This window comes from Excalfactoria chinensis, chromosome 6, assembly GCF_039878825.1.
Source record: "Excalfactoria chinensis isolate bCotChi1 chromosome 6, bCotChi1.hap2, whole genome shotgun sequence".
In the NCBI taxonomy this organism is placed as follows: domain Eukaryota; kingdom Metazoa; phylum Chordata; class Aves; order Galliformes; family Phasianidae; genus Excalfactoria; species Excalfactoria chinensis.
Genome location: NC_092830.1, coordinates 25825834 through 25846253, shown reverse-complemented (window position 1 = coordinate 25846253; position 20420 = coordinate 25825834). Strand labels below are relative to the sequence as shown.

The 20420-nt window shown below is 51.5% G+C and overlaps 2 protein-coding genes across 8 annotated transcripts; one reads left to right on the top strand and one right to left on the bottom strand.

Moving 5' to 3' along the window:
- Positions 1–2253: 2253 nt before the first annotated feature.
- Positions 2254–12409, bottom strand: POLL (DNA polymerase lambda). Of its 7 annotated transcripts, none has more exons than XM_072340054.1 (10): positions 12141–12409; positions 11975–12042; positions 11376–11673; positions 10567–10723; positions 7388–7711; positions 6670–6843; positions 5983–6111; positions 4334–4502; positions 3947–4072; positions 2254–3409 (listed from the first exon to the last, which is right to left on the bottom strand). In XM_072340054.1, exons 1-10 carry the CDS (start codon positions 12407–12409, stop codon positions 3141–3143), a joined length of 1983 nt encoding a protein of 660 aa, XP_072196155.1. In that variant the 3' UTR covers positions 2254–3140. The 7 variants fall into 7 exon arrangements, 6 of the variants coding, with proteins under 6 accessions (XP_072196155.1, XP_072196158.1, XP_072196160.1 ...); XM_072340057.1 differs by having other exon boundaries at positions 2256–3409; positions 11908–12064; positions 12323–12347; XM_072340059.1 differs by having other exon boundaries at positions 2256–3409; positions 11908–12042; positions 12141–12275.
- Positions 12367–19730, top strand: DPCD (deleted in primary ciliary dyskinesia homolog (mouse)). The gene is made up of 6 exons (XM_072340061.1): positions 12367–12471; positions 12715–12795; positions 13389–13513; positions 14260–14393; positions 18268–18370; positions 19528–19730. Exons 1-6 carry the CDS (start codon positions 12408–12410, stop codon positions 19630–19632), a joined length of 612 nt encoding a protein of 203 aa, XP_072196162.1. The 5' UTR covers positions 12367–12407; the 3' UTR covers positions 19633–19730.
- The last annotated feature ends 690 nt before the right edge of the window (positions 19731–20420 follow it).

Here is a 20420-nt window from a genome sequence, read left to right as displayed (position 1 = left end):
GACCATCCCCTCCCAGCCTCAAGCACTGGCTGCAGCACAGCACAGGAGTGAGACGGCTCTGAGCAGTATCAGTGCTGTGGGTGTGATTTCCCCCAGACAGGGGTGAGGGCAGGGCAGGCTGGGTGGGGGCTGAGCTCATCTCCCACCCAGGAGCATCCCAGCAGGTCGCACCTAGAGGGGGCATCTCACCGCTGTGGGGACACAGCAGACGTAGGGGCTGTGCTGGACCACCAAAAGCCACCCCTGTGTGCTGGGGGCACCACCACCCCATGCACAGGAGCTGCCCCAGCAGAGCCGGGGTGCACTGGGCACACGGCTGCTGCCCTGGGACGCCCCACAGGGCCCTCTCTTCCCCCCCAGCTGCACCCCAGCAGCCTTTCCCTCTCGCTCCACGCCGCGCCGACGTCGCCCGGCCATCAATAGCGCTCGGTTAATTAATTTGATGGGAACAGCAGGGACCGCACTTTGCATTTAGTGAACTTCTGAGAACTTCCAACCTCATCTTCATAATTGGCCTCATAAATTTGAGGAAAGAGAGAAATCAGCAAAGCTGGAGGAGCGAGGGGAGGGCAGGAGAGGCCCAGCACGCGGGCGGGCAGGCGCGCGAGCAGCGACTCTATTTGGTGTCCTTATTTAATTTTATTGCACAGATCCATCTTCGCCCGCCCCCTCCCTGCCTGGCCCTCTCTCTCTCCCGCTCTCCCTGCTGGGTTCACCTAATCATGATAAATTCATATTCATTTCCCTGCCTGCCCCGGCGGGGGGAGCGGCTCCGCTGCGTTCTCCCGGCCGCGCTGCCATTAGCAAATATTTGCTCGTGGATATGAAGTGCCACTGTTAGGAGCACAAAGGGCCCCCCCACACCCTTCTGCCCCCATCCCCACCATGGGACAGGCACAGGAGGTGAGGTGTCCCCCCCTATGGGGTAGGGAGCAGGGTGGGAAGAGCTGCCCTGATGTTGGTATTCAGTACGGCTTCTTCCTTTTACTCTTGGGGGCGGAGAGAGATGCTGGGGGGGACAGGAATTGCCTGAGTCCCCCACCTGTGCCCACACTGGGGGCACACGGGGCAGAAGTGGGAGCGAGTGGCTCTGCGGCAGGAGCTCAGTGCCCGTCCCAGCTCCCCAGCTTCCCACTCAGTCTCATAAAGTGCTGCTGTGTTTGGGTTTCTTTGTAATTTTCAGGCTGATCGGACTCACAGCCAGGGAGGGCAGGAAGGGGGAAAGCACTGAAGCCCCTTCCTGGGGCGCAGGAACCAATCGACACCCCATGAAAGGTGTCTAAAGCCATCTCGGCTCACCCTGTCTGCATCCTGGGGCCTCAGCACCCACAGCCATTCACCCCCTCCCAGGCATCCCAGGAGCTCCGTCTGGGCCTTGGGCTTTGTACCTCCTGTGTGGCATTAGAAGAAACAGCAGCTGTGCTGGGGACACGTAGTGGTCAGCTCCTGCTGGTCCCGGAGCTACATGTGGCTTTGGAGGATGCCAGACTGGAGGTAACCCGTACCTGCAAGTGACTCAGGAGATGCAAAGTGCAATTAGGGGCACACAGCTGCTCTGTCCCCTCCATGCAGGGCAGGAGGCACTGCCCAGCCCAGCACTCACAGCGGGCAGCAGGATCCAGTCAGTGGTGCTGCTCTGCTTGGCCCAGGACAAGGGGGAGATGGGAGTCCTTGGCACCCAGAAGCATCTCTCGCGGCCGCTGGCACAGCCATCGTGCTACATCTGCAGAGGAAATGGCCCCATCCTTGGACCACGCAGCTGTGGCTGCTGCCGGCCACGGGAGGGCTCTGTGCCCTCTCCAGAGCTCCTGGGCAGGGAGCTGAGGGATGGGAGGGACAGACAGAAGCCCCTTCCATCACAGCGCAGGGGGCTGGCAGGAGTTCTTTGTGTCCCCAAGAAAGTGGCACTGCCCGGAGAACAGGCCCACTCTGAGCAGCCCCAGCCCTTCCCCTTTGTAAAAGCACGAAGAGGCAGATGGGAGCTTTGCTGGGCTGCTGCAGCACCCAGTTGGCACCACAGAGTGAACTGGGGCCTGAGGGAAGGACAAAAGGGAAAGAGATGGGGACAGGAATGCCACATCTCCCCCACCCGTAGTGATGTCCCCAGCATGTGACTCTGGTGAGAGGGGCAGCCCCAGCCCCACAAGCAGCAGCTCACCCTGGTACCCAGAGCTGGATGAAAACCCGTGCTCAGCCCCGGACTGCGGTGAGAAGCCCAATGCTCAGCTGCAAGGGAGCAAAAAGACAGAGGTAAGAGGAAAAAGAGATAAGGGATTTATTACACTTCATGTTTCAAAGCACCAAGACATGCCAGAAGACATTCATTTCCACCAGATGTTCCATAGGAGGGCTGGGCTGACCAACACCACCACCTGGACTGAGTCCTTCCCAGCACCACTGCCACTGCCCGGCAGCCACAGCAGCCCTTGATGCCCTGGTGGGTGCCTGGCAGCAAACACAGCTCACCCCTGCGTGTGGCAGAGATGCAGCAACGTGCAGAGTGGGGATGGCCAGGTCCCCTACAAGATAAGGGAGTGTAAGGCCAGCTCAGCCCAAGGCTGGAGCACCCACCCCAGCCTCACCAGCAGCTGATGCTGCAGAGCACTGAAAGCCTCTGCAAAATTCATCTCCAGAATATAAAAATAGTTGAGGTTTCCTGAGAAGCAAAATTCACTCCCTTGGAATAGAAGGGGTGAGCACACCTGTACGTGTACACACACACACACACACACACACACACACGTGCTCTGATCAATACAGACCTGGTAACTTCCTGGTCATCACACACACACAATGGGAAAGCCCTGCGTTGCCCAGATTAACACTGAATTATCCATGTTTCCCTGTGCCCCATGCACCAAACACACAGCCTTACCAGGTTACATTCAGCATCATTACAAACCTGAGCACAGTCAGCCTGAAGCTCAAGGGCCACTCTTTTCCTGCACAGAGGGGAAAGGAAAGAAGCCCTTGTGCCCAGGCCAGGAGGATGACAGCACTCTGCCCTGCAGGATGCTCAGCACTCGATGGGCTGAGAACATGCAGGTGGAGCACATTGGGTTTTTACATTCCTTGGGGCTCACATGCCACCAGAAGAAGCTGCCTGGCACTGCACAATGAGACCCACCGGAGAACACAAGTCAGACAGAGGAAGGACACGGCAGCAGCACAGGGAGACCCTTCGCATGTCTCACAGTAGAAGGTGGCAGCAGCAGCAAGCAGAGGAAAGGGGCTCGTTTCCAGGGCAGGAACCCCTCTCGAACCCCTGTTGCCTTCATACACAGCTCAGGACAGAGATTATGGGCATCTGTGCTCACACAGAGAGGAAGATGCATCCCTCTTCTCCAGTCCCCAAGCACCAGGAGGGCTTTTGCCATAGCGCTCTCCAAGCCAGCCTTCTGGAGCTTTCCTGGGGAGAGCCAGGCCAGGGTTAGCTGACAGGCAGCGAGCTCCTTCAGTAGCCAGGGGCTGCCTGAGAGCTGGGCACTGGCAGACGTGTGACACCAGGCAGCCCTTCCAGCCAGCTTCCAGCCCACGCCCTCTGCTGGGTGAAGCCACAAAGCTCTGCTAGCAGCAGGGCCCCAGTTTGCAGGGAGCCACTTTGATACGATACATCACCCAGTTCACAGTCAGCACAGAAAAGCACTGGAGAAGCCAGCACCCCTCCAAACATCAGCACAGCTCGGAGTGCTGGGTGACAACCAGTGTCACCAGTCCCGTTCCGAGGGCTCTCGGTAAGGCAGCCCCAGCTGAATGAAGACATCTCTCTCGGTCGGGGTGGGCAGAGCATGGCCAGATGCCACCTTGACACCACCGGGGCCTCGCACCACCGCCATGCTGAGGGCATGTTCTGAGAGGCTCATGCCCTTGGTCTTGGCCAGGGCACGCATGGAACGGTTGAAGTGAGCTGAGCCGGTGAAGTAGAGCAGGGCGCAGGCAAACTCACTGTAAGGGACCACGATGATGTCCAGACGTCGGTGACGACGGGCTGGCCCAGGAAGGCGGCACACCCCCAGATACTTCTTCTGATCACCATTGTCCTCCTGACTCACCAGGTCATCTGTAAGGAAGCCTGAGGAGAGGGAGCAGGCAGAGGGGGGCTGAGCAGCAGAGCCTGGAATCCCCGTTCTGAACTTCCCCCCAGTCCAGACAGGGGTCTCAGTGTGCTGCAGGGTCCCTACAACAACACAGCCTCAGCCTCACAAGACAGAAGAAGCAATCACCTGCCCTTCAATGAATGCTATTCACGTGTAGCTCTGACCTCAGTCCCTCCTTGGCTTGGCTGTGCTAAGAACAGCTTCGAGCACCGTGTGTCAGCCCCCAGCCCTCTTACCGCTCTCGTGGAGGCTGTCAAGCAGCTTGCTGAACAGCCCACGGTGAGACTGACCATCCGGGTGAGTGACCAGCACATCCACATCTCCACAGGTGGCCTTTCCCCGACGGTAGGAGCCACATGCCACACACACGAGCCCAGGCTTCAGGGCCAGGGCTGCTTGTCTGACCTTCAAGAGCAGAAAGAGAGGAGAAGAGTCACAGACTTCTCTCTTAATGCTCTCTTTGTCCAGGCAGCAAATGATCTTGCACCTGCCTCAGCCAGTCCTGCAGCTCCAGGATCTCTGTACAGAGCTGACACCTGGCAGGAATGGCAAACTGCCCCAAGGAGAAGACTGGCCTGCTGTCAGAAGCCGCGTGTGCTGGTGTGGCTTTCACTCAGTCCTGCAAATGCCCAGCCCACTGCCACACAACACAATGATCTACCAGGCTGCGGTCACAAGTTGGCCATCGGTATCAGCTCCTGGGGGAGGCCAGGCTACAGCTGGGTTGGGACAAGCTGGAAGACGCAGCAGTGGCAGCATCAGAGATACCCCTAATGCAGCCACCTCCAGGCTGGATCCCAGCTCCTACTCTATGCCGACAGTGCCAGTTCTGATGGCTTCATTCATTAAATGCTTAAGAAAGGCTCCCAGGTCCTTGGACAGAAGTCTGATTGTGCCAATCACCCTGTTGGCAGCAAATAATTAGGGGCCCAGTAATTCCCAGTGACCAGGCCATCACAGGGGCTGAGGTTCAGGAAGGTAGTGTCCATGCCCACAGCCCCTTGTCACTCTTGGGGATCATCCTTCATTAGCAAGAGATAAACCCATTAACCTTTGCCCCAGAGGTGCTTCAAGAAGCCACAAGCCTTTCTCATGCGGAGCAAGCCCTCCTCTGGTGTCCTTGCCCCCCTTCTGGCTTTAAATGAAGATTTCTAGAAAACTCCCAACCCCACCCAAAAGCCTAAAAGCTCATCAGATCTCACTGTGACAGGCAGCACAGACAGTGACTAATCCCTTATTCTCTCTCCCTTGCCTGGATCAGAGGTGTGTGCCTGTGTATGGAGGAGAGCACAGTAATCTCATCAAGATAACAATAGGCCCAGCCCCAAGAGCCAGCTCCTCAAACCAGCCTGCCTGGGAAAAGGACCACTCACAACCAAAATGGCTAATCCGGCATATGGGACTGACACCCCAGCAGGAGCCTGGCAGGAGCGTATTCTTTGTGGCCAGGCCCTGTGGCCGAGTGACAGGGTCACGCTGCCTGCTGCCTCCATGGTGATCAGAGAGCACAGGGGTAGCAATGACGGAGCCCCAAGCTCTCTGCTCACATTAGGGTACACTGGCTTAGCACCCCATGGTCCTGGAGTGCCATGGCTTACTAGAGCAAGCAACATCCTTCTGCACCTGGATCCTCTTTGCTTCTATCAAGGATATCCAGGGTCTGTCCCAGCACCAACCAGCTCATAGAATGCTCATGGATTCCTTTGGAGAAGCAGCATCAGGGAATCAGCTCAGGACCTTGGCCAACAGCAAATATCTCAAAGAAGATGAGAAGGAAGGAAGGGGAGCTAGAACCTGCTCAAACCATCATGCCACATGTAGTCTTTTTCAAAGCACAGATCCCAGCAGGTCCCCCACTGCAAGGGCTCGGAGGCAAGCTACTCACAGTCTGCTCTATTTCTGCAGCTTCTTCCCTAGGCATGCGCTCCAGGAAATCCTCATAGTGCTTCAGGCCCACAGCTTGCTGGCTGGTGAGAGATGCCTTTGTGCGGATATCATCCAGCGTCCGGAAGCCCTAGTGCAGAACACATCATCTCTGCTGAGACCTCGCTCTTCAAATGCTTGCCACTGGGACCAGGGGAGATTGTATTTAACTTGTCTCAAGGTTAACCTGGACAGGCTCATGTTGGCACTTATTTTACAACAAGGTGAAGTGCTGCTCTAATGGCTACAGGAGCCAGCCAGGACAACAGGGCAGCAACTGGATTGGGAACTGACAACCAAGACATGCTGGCTCGAGGCTGGCCCCTAAGAGTGTCACTGCAGTGAGCAGTGTGAGATGAGTCTCCAAGCAGTGATGGTAACAGAAGAGACAGGATGTGTCCTCCATTCCTCCTATCGCACATCTTTGTCCTCTACTCCACAACTAAACTGTCTTGGCTGCCTGCACTCCGTTCTTGCCAAATACACCCACGACAGGACCCAGCCTCAAAATTCCTCCCATAAATGCCGATTTGAATCCCATCTGTGGATACTGGCAATTGGAAGCTATTTGTAAAAGTAATTCCCCTGCACTCAGAAGCAGTCCTCAAATCACAGCCTGAGAACCACTTGTGTAAAGCACCAAACTTACCTGCTGGTACCACATCTGAGCTGTCTTGACCCCTGCTCCCCAGATGTTGGAAAAGAGTTCCAGCACAGGCACACTCTCACTGATGTGATCCAGTTTGCGCAGATGTCCACTCTCCAAGATCTCCAGGATCTTCTCTGCCATTCGCTTCCCAATCCCAGGAATATTACAGGCTTCCTAGCAAGAAACCAGAGATGACAGAAGCCACACACAACCTGGGGAGCTGTTACTACCCAGAACCCAGTCAGACCAGTGACTGGTAAATGGCAGGACTAGTTCTGTGAGCTGCTCATCTTCAGACCCAGCTTACATAAGTTTGATGACATGTGAAAAAGAACAAGCATGCAGAACAGGACTGAAACACTGCCACACTGAACAGCTGGGCTGTCACAGTCTACCAGCTCCAGATTCAACTAATTTTATATGTTATCTCCAATGCTAGTCAGTTGCTGAGGTTTAAAAGGAAAGTGGAAATGACCCCACACTGAAGTTAAGGAAGGCATTTATCTCATGAGTGCTCAGATCCTACCCTAAGAGGCTCTGACTCCATGTTTCTGGTGGTCAATGAATCCAACTCACTACACAACAACTTACAGCACAGTTCCCAAGGCATGAAGCTAAGCTATTTCACACAGAAACAGAAACAGATCTGCCTTATAAAAGGGATGGGGTGCAGAGTCCATCCATATCTCTGAACCATTACTCCGGGAAAGTGTTTTACCTGGTAGGAGGTGACCGGTTTGTGGTAGCTTTTGAGTGCATTGATGGCTTTAGCATAGCCCAGAGCTCTCCACTTGTCCCCCTGGACAGAATAGGCTTTTGCCAGCACTTCCAGCTTCTCAGTGATGCACTGGTTGTGATTCTCCTTCTTGCTGTTAGAGGACTGTGCACAAACCCACTTGCTGGCAGGCTGGGACACTGAGGAAGAGCTACCGCTGGTTTCCTCTGACAGTTTCACAGGATAGTGGCCAGAAATCAGCGCTTCCAGATCTCCCTGAGTGACACTAGCATCTTCTCCTTCGCTGTCTTCATCAGCATAGACTTTCTTTAGGGAGAGGTAGAAAAGCAGTCATGTGAGAATAAGTGCGTGCCTCACATATGTCCCGTTAGCACAGCCTGCTCTTGGGAGTAGGAAGTCAGAGCACTAACCAACCTCCAGGGTATGCAGTGCTCAAATCGCCACCTCAGGAAGTTGTTATGTGCATACACAGCTCTAAATGTTCTGAGCTACCCAGGCACCCCTTGAAAATACATGCACATCTTACAAAGCACAGGAGAACAGAGGCTGCTGTTCAGATACAACCCAACACACGCACTCCCACTGGGAAACTTACTGTTGAACTGGTGTCTGTATAGGCACACCTCTCACATTCAGTCTCTGTGCCTTCCACCCCACGATGCAGATCACAGGAGATACGCCCTGAACTCTGCTTTCACATTACAGACAAAATCTTAACAGGGTACTAAATTACAGCCCCCCCATTTTCCCCATGGCTATCTGCAAGAGAAAAGGGGAAGGAAGGAATGCCACAAAGGACTCCACATTCCTCAGTGACAGAAGAAAGAACCAATGTATACATTTGCTGATACTCTTGGCATTAGGATGCCTCTGTGTGGACTTAAGAAACAATGACCCCTGGCTTCAGGTAATGAACAAAAGGGGATAGAAGGAGGAAGCTGAACAGAGGCTTTGAAGACTGCTTTGCTTATACATCTCCTTATGTATAAACACAGGAGTCCATGGCTCCCGTACCATGGATGTAAACCTGAAAGGAACAGAGCTGTTTGGGATTCGTTCTGAAGTTACACACTGCACACAAGACCCGTTACAAGTTTCTGCAGTGTATCAGCTTCAGGCAAAGCCACATCCTTACAACCTGTTTCAGCTGACTAGGGAGGCCTGCAAACAACGTCCCTGCAAGATACAGAGCTGAAGCCATTAGGCAGAAGAGGCAGGATGTTCCTCTGCTTTCCCTTTTGTAATCGTGTTTTATAACTCTGAAAATTGGGTCAGACTGAGGATTTGATAGACTGAAGTAGTTTTATTTGCTTTGAAACTCTGTACGCGACTCCCTGAAGACAATGTTCCCTCTAAGGGCAGCAAAGCCTCAGAGTGTTCAGATCGCTTAGTAAGCCCCTTAAAAGCATTTAAGGAGCATGTTATCCAGCACAGTGTAAACAACTCTACAGCTGGAGCATGCAATTCCCATTCTCTCAGCCAGCAATGTCACATAGGTGAAACAGCACATAAAACCCCAGAATCTCTGTGCTTTGCCAAAAAAGCTGATGGACTTTTTACAACCAGGCATGCAAAACCAATAGTCTTGTGAGCTTCTAAGCTACTCCAGGATCCTACAGCAGGTGGCTTACAGAGCTGGGTGAGGCAGTACAGGACTCCATAAGCGAATAACTGGCACCACTTGCTGCCTTGCAGAAAACTACAGCAACTTGATGCCAATCACAAAGCAGTTGCTACAACCTGACTGACAGCAGGATTTCTGCAGAGTTCTCATCCAAACCCCGAATTCTCAGAGCAGCCCCCATTCAGTACAACACACCAGCACACTTCTCATTGTCTAGAGAATAGAATCCATCCACGCTAAAAAATATCCGGTGCTTAAATGGATGTTACTTCCACAGTAAGATTTCAGTTTCAGCTTTTCTGTTGGTGTCATTTTTATTTAAGAGTGAGGTACTGCCTTTAGAGCGTAACCAGTGGGTCTCTCCCTCAACCCCACACAGCCCTAAGCTTGGACCAAGGGAATTTACTCAGGTGCCTACAGATACTGTTTCTGCATGCAGACTAACAGGAAGTGTCACTGCTTGAGGGGATTTAAAAGAAAAAAAGGCAGCAAGGCGTCCCATGGACTCTAGCAGCTGTCTGACCACCCAAAGTAAATGTGAGAAGAAAGCAGGACAGTTGCCACAGGATCCACAACTGCACAGAAGTCCCTTTCTTGCTCTTAAGCATGAGGTGCGTTATTAATGATTGCCACTAGAGTTAGAATAAACAGAAAAGACAGGGTTATTGCAAAGGTGACACAGTTAAGAAGTAGCCAACTCTATCATACTAGACAATAAATGTGGGGAGAAAAGATCCCCCAAGCACATGTTCATGAGAAAGGAAAGCCTAAAACAAAGGAGTCCTTGGTGGGATGCCAACTAGGGAATAATTGCAGTGTTTCATAAAACAAATTCAGCACCTATGACTTAAGACCGAGCTAGCAAACACAGCATCAGATACCAGCATTACAAGGCAGCTGCTGTTCTGAGAGGTCTGTGGCAACTTTGCTACAGATCAATTTGGATAATGCCAACACAGAAAAGAGTTCAGGAAACTTGGGCAGAAATGCAGGAAGACAAAGCTGATGGCAGACCTGTGGAAGCTGACTCACAGCAGAGGCCACCAATACCTCAACACAGATATTTTAAGCAGACCGTCACAATCATTCTAGTAGCAACCTGATCCACTGCACATGTGTCTGAACAGAGCAGAGAATGTGTCAGTGCGGCTCAGGCAGGAACACGGGATGAAATATCAGTGTTTCCTGAAAGGGAGATATTCTTGGCCAGGGAGCACTCCTCAAAAAGAGGCAGGGGAAACATGATCACTGGAGTGAGCCTTGGCCTGATAGGAGCACCTGGACTGCTTCAGCTAGGAATATTCCGATAGGAATGGGAATTTAAGGCATGTTTTTTCTACTTAAAACACCTAAAGGGATAAAGAGAAGCAGTGGCCACATCTGCTGGCCCAAGCCTGCCAGCACCAACACACTGAAACATCCCAGCAACATCCCTTTGCTCAGAAAATCCAGCATCATAGCCCTGCAGGAATGCTCTTACCAAAGGAAGTACACAGGACCTGTCCACAAGGAGCAGAGCCTGTGTGGGAAGTCTCACCTCAGATGGTTGCTGCTGTGCGAGGCTGCCCAGGTTTTGCTGTGAGGAATCCCCCATCTGTGCTTTAGCATTTGGTTCTACTGCACTCTCCTCTGTCGTGGACTGAATTTCTTCACTGCCCAGGAGCTGCTGCTGCTGTTCTCCCTCTTCCCGATACCTGCCATAGATCAGACACCTTAGCAGAGGAGTATTTATCAGCCCCAAGAAGTTTGTCCAAAAAAAACCTTTACACATATTTTGGAATGAAATAAACAATGTGAATTATTATTATATTAGCCCAGATTATTCCGGCTTTGGCTCAATCCCCCAGTTTCAGTCCATCTCACTGACCCACAACTTCTACTCCAATCTACCTCGATCTTAAACACTTCTGTACTTCCATCAAAACATTTTGACCCTAACCTGCAGTTGCTGCTGTTCCTTATTTCTTCTTGTGCCTAGTTGTCATTTCTCTCTCTACTCTGCAGTAAGGAACAGCATTTAATCCCCAGTATCTCTAAAAAAAATAAAAATAAGAAAATCTTGCTATCGTTGATGAATTAAGAAGTGCCTTTAGCACCAGCAATGAGCAAAAGAACTCCTGCTAACACTCTGGGCTCTGCTCCAAGTTCTGCTACCACACAGAATGGCAACCAGTCACAAAATCACTAAACTTCACTATCTGTATGGCAAAAAAGGGATTTCGAGCCATGCCCAAGGGAGTCGTGAAGAGATGTAGCCTGAGATTGTGAGCAGGGGTCAAATTTTAGTGCAATTCAATTTAGGATTAAGGCACGATAGAGAGGAAAAACGGCATGACATTTGCCTACCTCCGAGGGATAAAGACACTGTAACCAGCGGTATTCAGCAGCTTCTGATCTCTAATGCAATCACTGAGCCAGGATGCCTTCACCAGCTGCAACCTCGAAGGCAGCTTGGCTAATTTCAGGAGCCGGAAGGCCCGATCACAGTCCATATCTTCAGCTACAATGACGTGCGTCACCTCCGAGCAGAGACGGTTGTGTACACATCCCCCATTCTGGACAATCTGCTTGTGGAAGATCTCTGCCCTAGCTTGGCCAATGCCAGCCTGCAGCACGTAGGCAGTGACTGGTTTCAGCCACTCCGCTGAGGAAAAGCACAGGGGCAGGAAATGAGTGACAGAGAAACAGAGTCCTGAACCAAAGGTGTGGAACACCGGCTGGACACACTCAAGCCAGCCATACCTCTTCAGAAAACACACTTGGGCCAGAAGAAGCCTTTAGGGGCACAGAAGGAGCCTTTATGGGCACAGTACCTCCAGCTGGCCAGCTGGGATAGCGCTGTTACACCCTACACCCCGGGCACATGGGACTGACTTACCCTCGGGCTCCTCCATTCCTTCTCTGGGGATCTTTGGAGGGACACTTTTCCCCGAGTCATCCCTCACCTTCTTCCTCTTGGGAAAGGCTTTGACAATCCCTCGTGGTTCCATAGGCCGGGCTGTGCCTCGCTCCCCTGGGGAGAAGTGAAGCTGCAGCTGCCGAATAGCAGTAAGAAAGGAGAAAGCTGCTTAAAACAGTTGCGTACGATCAAAAGCAACTTAATTTCTGCACCTTTTGCTTATAGGCTTTGTTGGTTTGTGCCGCTGTTTTGTTGTTGTTGGGGAATTGAGCTCCGGGGCTGGAAGCGATCCCCGTGAGAGTCCCATAGGGCTGACAGAAGGGCCAGCGCCCACGGAGGGGAGGGGGGCTGGCGCACAGCACCGGGCCCAGGCGCCGCGGTAGGCCGCACTCACCCACGGGTCGCCGGCGGAGGCCGAAAAGCACTTCCGGTCGGCGGCGGAAGTGTGCGCGTTGCCGTGGCGACGGGCCCCGGCCGTCATGGCGGTGCCGAGCTGGTTGGAGAGTCTGCAGGCCGCCAGCAAGACCGCGTTGGTGCAGGACGGTAAAGGAAGCGGCGAGCCGCGATGGGACCCCGCCTTCCCCTTCTCTCCCACCCGGGGCGTTTTGGGGAGGCCCTGCGGGAAGAGAATGCGGCCTGGGCCCTAAGGGCGGAGACGGATCTGTAAGCGTAGGGACGCGGCCCTGTGCCGCTGCCCTCGTACAAGGAAACGAGGTCCCGAGCGAGGGACGGGGCCCTGCACACAGAGGTAAACCTACTGACTCTCAGCCCATGCCTTGCTTCTAGGGAAACGGAAGATCCACTACCAGTTTGAGGATGGGAAGGAGATGGCTGAAGAGTACGACATGAAGACCAGCCAGTTATTGAGTAAGTGGGGTGATAGGTCAGTATTTGCAGGGCTGGAGCGGTGGGAGGCACTGTCTGGGCAGGAAGGAAGCACCCCTAAGTATTCCAGAAAGAGCTGCTCCTGGTGCTCCCACTCCCTTCTGAAGGGACAGAACTACGGTTGTTTAGGCCCAAGGTGTTCTCACTTCCTTGAGCAATCTTTGCTTCAGCCCAGGATCGCTCCCAAACTGCTCGTCACTCACAACAGACTTAATCACACTGAACAGGACCGCCAGCTCACACAGCCAGACCTGGGCTGAGGCATGTGCTGGGGTGCAACATGCCTTTTGGTGGCTTCTGCAGCCACAGACAGACATTGCAACATGCGGCACGGTGTCTGCTGTGAACCTACTGGGGCTTCAGTATCAAATAGCAAAACAGAGGCAGTTAGTGCACAGTTCTTGGATTCGGGAGTAGTCCAGCTAACCGATCCACTTATACCAAAGTGGAAATAATTGAAATTAAGGGAAAAGGTTTATCGTAATTTCAGTTTAAGGTGCTGGGCAGCTTTGGTGGTAATTTGCTGGAGTTCTTCGTATAAAACAGAATAACAGAATCTCTTCTCCCTTCTACAGGTAGAAGGTGGCGAGAGAAGAACACCCTTGGGGGCACCGGCAAATGGCAGGTTGAAGTGGGAGACCCAACTTTGCCTCTCCTGGGGCCACTGGAAACAGAGCTCATAAAGGAAAGCAGCTCTAATGTACGTAATGGCCTGCAGGCATTAGGTCTGCACCTAAAACTATCTACCTAGCCTTGTACTTACAGCAGTAGGCTGTAGATCACTCACTGCCCCAAGAGACAGCCTTAACCTGCTCAGTGCTCTGCTACAAAGAATCCCAAAGGTCTGGGGAGAAAGAGGGCATGGTTTAGGCTCTTTCAAGGTCTTCAGGAGATTTGTGGTTCCCGTAAATAGAGAAACTGCTCTGCTGTGGTAGCCAGCTATTGTGCTAGCTTCCACAAAAGTAGGCTGAAAGGAAGGCCAGAGCCAGGACAAATCAGTGGATGGAAAGTGAGGTGATAACAGTGAAAAGCCAACACAGGCAGTGTGTAACAGGCTGCTCTTTAACACAGCACTGGCTGTTTTACCTCCTGTCCCATTAGCGTAGGGGTGGAGGTTTTAGTGTCTCACTTTCTTTTCTATAGATCTGAAACACAAGAGCAGCTCTGCACAGCAGACCGGGGCAGAGGCCCAGTTTCACTGTAACACTGCTGTGGGACTCCCTTGGTGAATGCCTTCAGCCTCCTACAAGAAGAGCAGGCAACACCCTTAGTAAATGCTAGTCCTTCAGAACTGATGCTCAGGCAATTTCTTGAGTTGTTCCCTAATAATCCAGTGGGAAAGAAGAGATACACCCATGTGGAGCCTCTCAGAGTATTAAAAAAGGGTACAAGGAGGAGAGAGGAGACAGCTGGGAGAGTTTTGCTAAAGGTACTTGTTTGCTGTAGCCTGTCTTCATGCGGAAAGACACCCTGACCAGCTTCCAGTGGCGGATCCGTAACCTGCCCTACCCCAAGGAGGTCTACAGTGTCTCTGTGGAGAAGGAGCAGCGCTGCTGTGTTATCCGGACCACAAACAAGAAGTCAGTAAGAACAGCACTGCCAGTGCTGAAAGTCCCTCGGGGTGGGCTGGCACAGAGGGCAGGGTGGTGCTGGCAGAGGGGCGATGTCCTTTCTTGCCTTTGAGGTACCATACGTTAGACAGAAAGAGCCATGCCAACTGCAATTTCCACTTCCAACTGCCTCAGACTGAGCAAAAAGCCCCTCAAGCTTGGCAGTGGACTTTGCAGACTTATCTCACAGTTCAGTAGCAAGGTGTTTAGTCTGTTCTTGTCTTGTCAAATACTATTCCCAAAGAGAAATGAAATAATACCTTTGCAGACCTGTTGAAGCTAGAGCTTCCCATCCTCATCCTGAGAAACAGTACTTTGGTTTAGTATCTCAGAATGCACAGAGCTGCAGAATTCAGTAAGCACAGTGCAAGCTCTGAGCACGCAGCCAGACAGATTTCACTATTGAAAACTTGCTTAATAGCCAAATGCCAATGATACGTTTTGTTCTGGAGGTAGCAAGGAGAAACAGACAATCTAGAAAGGAAAGCACCACAATATTCTGCCAAAAGAAAACTAAGAAGGGAAGAAACAACAAAAAAAGAAGCTTAAGCACTATGATTAGCATAATGTTCGTTACATGTCCACTCACAGAGTGAGATGCACTGTGCCCCAAAGCCTTAACTGCCTCAGTGGAATAGGCCAGGATGAGCAGTAGTGTTGGGGAGAGATGGCAAGGAGGGAGTGTTAGGAAAACAAGAGAGAATACTGAAGATCAGTGAAAGACTGGGATAAATACACCAGTACGAAAAGCTGGGCAGCCTGTCCTTTGGTTGCCTTTCCTCCCCAGCATTGCTGCACAACCCGGGAGGATCAGGCTCGTGGGTAAAAACCACAGCGCTGCTTTCTGACCTGCACCCTGTCCTCTTTCAACTACACCTTGCTGCTGGCTGTAGGTGGTGCTGTTGGCAAAGAACTTGCTCTGCCTTGGGAACTGAACAACTTTCAGGACAGCAGAACCCAGTTTTCCAGCAATGGTTTACCACATCAGGGACCATGGCAAGGGAAAGTTTGAGCTCTGCACATGGGCACACCTGGATGCTCAAAAGCACGAGGAAGCTGACAGTAGGAAGGGGAGGTCTGCCCTATGAAAGCAGATTCAGCGTTAAAACAGTAAGTTTCTGGCCTGAATCCACGGAGAAGGATTTGCAAGAGCAGAACGGAGAGACCTGTGTAGCAGAGATGAGTGAGGTTCTCACAAGGTACAAGTGGGTACCCATGGACAGGAAAGTGGTACTGTTTTGAGTCTAAGTCCAACCCTCAGCTATTATTGCCAAGCTTATTTACTGCCCAATCTACTAATAGCAATGTGCATGTGGGAACCTCTTTGCCTGCTGTAAGGTTATAACATACACTAAGGTTTCACCTATGTCCTACCTGACTTCAAGGCTTTTTGTACCATTCTCAGGATAACATATAGAGTTGTCCCACAGTCATATAGCAGCTACACACTCACAGTATCAGAGATAGCTGAAGGACATGAAAGCTGCTCGTGGCCTGCAGATGAAAGTTAAGGGCTTTGGGAATGAAAGCTGAAAGTCATCTCAGCGGGGAGCAGGGACAGACTCCAGCACTGGAGTACTTAGTACAGGCTCCAGGATATCTTATATCATTTCTCCTGGGTCTTGGCCAGGGCAAGACACCACTCAGCAACTAATTCCAAGATAGCAACAAAGGCATGGGGCGTCCACAGCGAGAGTGTGCATCACTATGTGAGAGAAAGGAAACCTCAGAGCCTCTCCAACCCTTGGAAGTCAGCCACACTGCCTCTGAGCAACAGAGCTGTGCTGACCGCCAGCCAGAGGCACAAGCAACAGGATGGGTTGCCAAGTCACTACTGAGTAGCTCAGCAATAAATTCTCAGCATACCAGTAGCAGTTTTCCCTACAGGCTGACAAAAAGTGGATTTCCAGTAGGAAAAAAAAAAATAGAGGTGACTTCACATACGCGCTGTGGCACTTAAGCCAGGACCGAGGCTCAGGGTGCAATACTGCCCTTGGCCATGGGGTGAGAGGCGAGGGCAGCGAATCTCCCTGCTTCGGCAGGGATAACCTCCCATCAGCTACCTTCCCAGCCCAGACGGGAGCTCTTCACATCCACCAGTCACTCCCATTCCCTCTGGCCACGGCAAGGGCTGCTCAAGTGGGATTTGCTTAAAACCTCTCGCTGTAAAATAAATCCATTAAACTAAACTCTAAAAACAAACCCAGAAAGCCTTCTCCCCAAACGCCAAACCTGATTCAATTATTGTAGCAAGAGGCAGTGGTAATGCTAGCAGGAGGAGGGGGTGGCCAGGCAGATCTGGTTTCCTTTGATCTTGTCACAGATTTTAGTTTGAGGCCAGCCAAAGCCATTCTTCTCCCCATCTCCTTAGTCCTGGGGCAGCAGAATGCTGCTGTTTCATTGATAACTCCCAAGACCTTTTGAAACACTTTTTTTTTTTTCTGTGTACTGCTTTTCCTTTTTTTTTTTCCTTTTTTTTTTTTTTTTTTTTTGGTCTAATCGGTAAGAAGTTAACACTTCCTTAACATGTCTTTGTGTTCATCTAATCTCTGCTGTTTAACCTTTGACATCTCCCTTATTATCCATGTCTGCCACCTTTTCCAAATACCGACAGCAGTGACAACACAGAACGGTTTGAGCCCTGCGGTAACAAGCTGCGTACATTCCTCCCACTGCACCAGGAGAGCCATTTGCCCTTTGTAGCTGTTTTCACCGTGACTTGGAAAATAAACTGCAATTTGGGCAGGGTAGCCAGGGAGGCCAAACCTCACATGCAATCTATGAATGGAGAAGAACCCGTATTGCACGGCAGTAACTGCTGCCCATTCATGTTCATCTTTGGGCACCTCAGTACTAGCTACGAGTCAGTTCCTCGGAGAGAACTACCAGTTCTTGGAGAGAATCACCCATGAAACTGCTGGCAGAGACTAAAAACCCAACCGTACCTCCAGAGGGACATAGGACCAACAGCTAGTGCATTTGGTGCAATCCTAGATGGCAGCAGCAGAGGCAGGGCAAGCCATGCCAATGGAGAAGGATCTTGACAAAGTGCAGAATGAAGGTCTACAAGGTTCCAGTCCCTGTATCAGGAAGTCTCTTAGCAGCATAGAGAGCTTCTAACCCCCTCCATTTCTACCAGCAACATATCCCCTTCATACTGAGCAAAGCCCAAAGTTTGGTCTATGGAGAGACAGGATGGTCAGGGAGCTGGTGAAAACCTTTCTATCCCCTTCTTAGATGCGAGACTGGGAACCTAGGTAGAGACCAGGGCAAGGTTGCTGGGAGTGCAGAACATCACCACAGCCAGCATGGAGATGCTGCAGAGTAGAGGCTTAGGTGGCTGTTGGCAGCTATGCTTCGAGGGCAGTGCCTGAGTGCCACCATGTCACCAAAGCAGGATATGATCTAGGAAACACAGTAGGAGCAAGTGGGAGACAAATAAAGGTTTGGGAAAGGCTGCAACACCTCGCAGCTCTCAGGAAAGTAAGTCACAGGCACAAAGACTTTGACGGGTAACTTAAAGGGAATAAAAGGAAATGAGCAGGAATAAAGATAAGGAACATCCTTCAGCAAGGCTGAGTGTTCTATCCCCAGTTATGCCTGGCACTTCTTGAGGGCAACCTGCAGGGACCAAACCTGCTCCCATATACCAAAGCTTTTCAGGGCTTTGCCAGCTCTCCCCCCTGCATTTACCCCGCTGGGAGTTTGCCTGCTCCCTGTGGACCCTTGTTCATGAAACAAAGGTAGGCATAGTGGAGATGCAAGAGTACACCTTGCAGAATAACAAGTAGCTGAGGAGAATAGGAACTCCAACCTTCTCATTTCTGTCTTCTCTTATTTGTAGGTACTACAAGAAGTTCCCTATTCCTGACCTGGACCGATACCAGCTCCCCCTAGATGCAGCTGCCCTGAGCTTCACCCATACCAACAACACTCTGATCATCACGGTGAGGTTTTAGCCACACAGAACAGCCTTCCCTTTTATGTCCACAACGTTGTTAAAATTCTTACACGTGGGGAAGCAAGGCAGAGCAGGGAGATATGCTGTGGGTCACTGCTGAGTCCTCTGTCACAGTCACTGGCAGTTTTAGATTACACCGGACATGCTGACACTGGCCAGGACAGCCCAGGCCACCAGAGGGGCCCTACTTGCTCATCAAGTTGACTTGCAAGTGGAACAGGGTCTACAGTGCCCTGTTTTCCATGTACTCCCTTCCCACTGGCCTGAGCAAGCCTGCTCTCTCAGCAACAAAGTTTGTCTTGGCTCAGAGTATGCTTTCATGCTCTGTGCAGGAGTGTTAAAGACTCCAAGGTCCCGCTGCACTTGGAGGTCTCTCAGCCTTAAAAAAGTCACCTGCTGCTTTGTGCCAGCAAGGAGACACATAGTGGAAGTTAAGAGTCTAGCAAAATGAGCACTTACCTGCTGCAAGGAGCATCCAGAGGCAGACATGCTTTTGAGTAGCATGTGCTCATCTTAAACACGGAAGCCAGCTACCAAGAGTGCATCCTCTCTGAGGGAAACCTCACAGCAGAGCTGGGGGTGGGTGTGCAGAGGAAACAGGCCAGGAGGCGCATCCTGAGTGCTTTTGAGCTTCTGTTTGCTACACACCCAACCCTTGCCAAAAAGCACCTGCATCCACCACTGAGCTGCAGCTGGGCAAGAGGGCTCTGAGGGGAGGACAGAGGAACTGCAACTCCTATTTCTCTTGCCTTTTAAAAAAAAATGGAGATTATATATATAAAACACGTGTGAGCATATGACCAATGAGCACACCAGGGATACGCACAACACAGCTTGCCAGGATATTCCAGAGGTGTTGGTGGAGGCCAAGACTCCACATGCAATTAGGAAGTTTTACTTGCACTGTAACTGACACTTCAGATCTTGGCAGATGTCCCTACCACGAGGGCGCCACCTCTCCAAGCAGGCATTAGAGGTAGCTGATAATGGAAAGACCTCCCTTGTCAAGAGGACCCAGCTGTGTAGTTTCCACCCAACAAGAGCTGTGCTAACAGACACCCTGTTGCTTGCAGCCTCGCTCCAGTTAGTTTGCTTGGAGCAGAGGCTGAACAGGAGTGCTATGGGCATTTCTCTATCCTACAGTACCAGAAGCCAAAGGAGATCCTGGCTGCAGAAAAGGAGTTGCAGAAAGAGCTGAAGAAGATAAAGGCAGCAAACAGTGGGGATGGTGACTGCAAGACCCAATAGGCAGTGGCTGCTAAGAGGCTGAGGTACTGGGGACAGCTCTCTGCCACAGCTTCGTGGTATTTATTTTGCCTTTTCTAATAAAAATTTGTCGTGTTGTTAATAAAGCTGTTTGGAGGAATTTTTGCAGGCCCAGGGAAACTGCAAGGCAGTCTGTCTTTTGCCACCTGGCCTGATTTACATGGACTTTTATGATCCTTCTATTAGTTGTGGGAAGCTGCAGCAAGCAAAGAAAGTATGTCACAGCTGCAGTCAGCTGCCCTTTCCCCATCTTGTAGTAGGAGAAGCAACATGAATGCTGGGTAGTTCCCCACATGGAGAAAAAGAACCCCTTCCTCACACCTGTTACCTGCCTGAGTTGTGCTTGGAAGCAGCTCCCTCTTGTGCTGTTGCACAGTGTCCTCCATACTGTTGACGTTCTGGTGACTGGTTTCACTGCAAACAGCTTCAGTGCTTAGTCTCAAGAAGGCACAACATATGAAATAGGGTGAAGAGCTGCTTCCTTATGATGAGCCATGTGCAACGTGGCGTGCAGGATGCAGGGTTGTTGTGCAGTGTGAAGAAACTCAGATGCAGCTGCCTTCATTTGCATGACATGGTGGTGAACATGGTGACAGGAGCCACTGGTCAACTCGAGGGTAGCTGAACCACCTAAAACCTTTGCAGGACTTGTCCCAGTGTAAGTCTCACTGTAGAGACAGCACGCTGTGCACAGGGACAACTCCATCAATGCTTGTTTAACAGCTCACGCTCCAGCTGGCTACTGTCCTCATTGTATCAACCATCCCTGT

Coding starts and splice junctions, on each gene's coding strand:
- POLL (XM_072340054.1), bottom strand. CDS start 12,409: ATGACGGCCGGGGCCCGTCGCCACGGCAACGCGCACACTTCCGCCGCC. Junction 12,043..12,140: donor ACAAAGCCTATAAGCAAAAG/GTGCAGAAATTA, acceptor ACTTCTCCCCAG/GGGAGCGAGGCACAGCCCGG. Junction 6,844..7,387: donor AACCGGTCACCTCCTACCAG/GTAAAACACTTT, acceptor GTTTCTTGCTAG/GAAGCCTGTAATATTCCTGG.
- DPCD (XM_072340061.1), top strand. CDS start 12,408: ATGGCGGTGCCGAGCTGGTTGGAGAGTCTGCAGGCCGCCAGCAAGACC. Junction 14,394..18,267: donor ATCCGGACCACAAACAAGAA/GTCAGTAAGAAC, acceptor TCTTATTTGTAG/GTACTACAAGAAGTTCCCTA. Junction 18,371..19,527: donor ACAACACTCTGATCATCACG/GTGAGGTTTTAG, acceptor TCTATCCTACAG/TACCAGAAGCCAAAGGAGAT.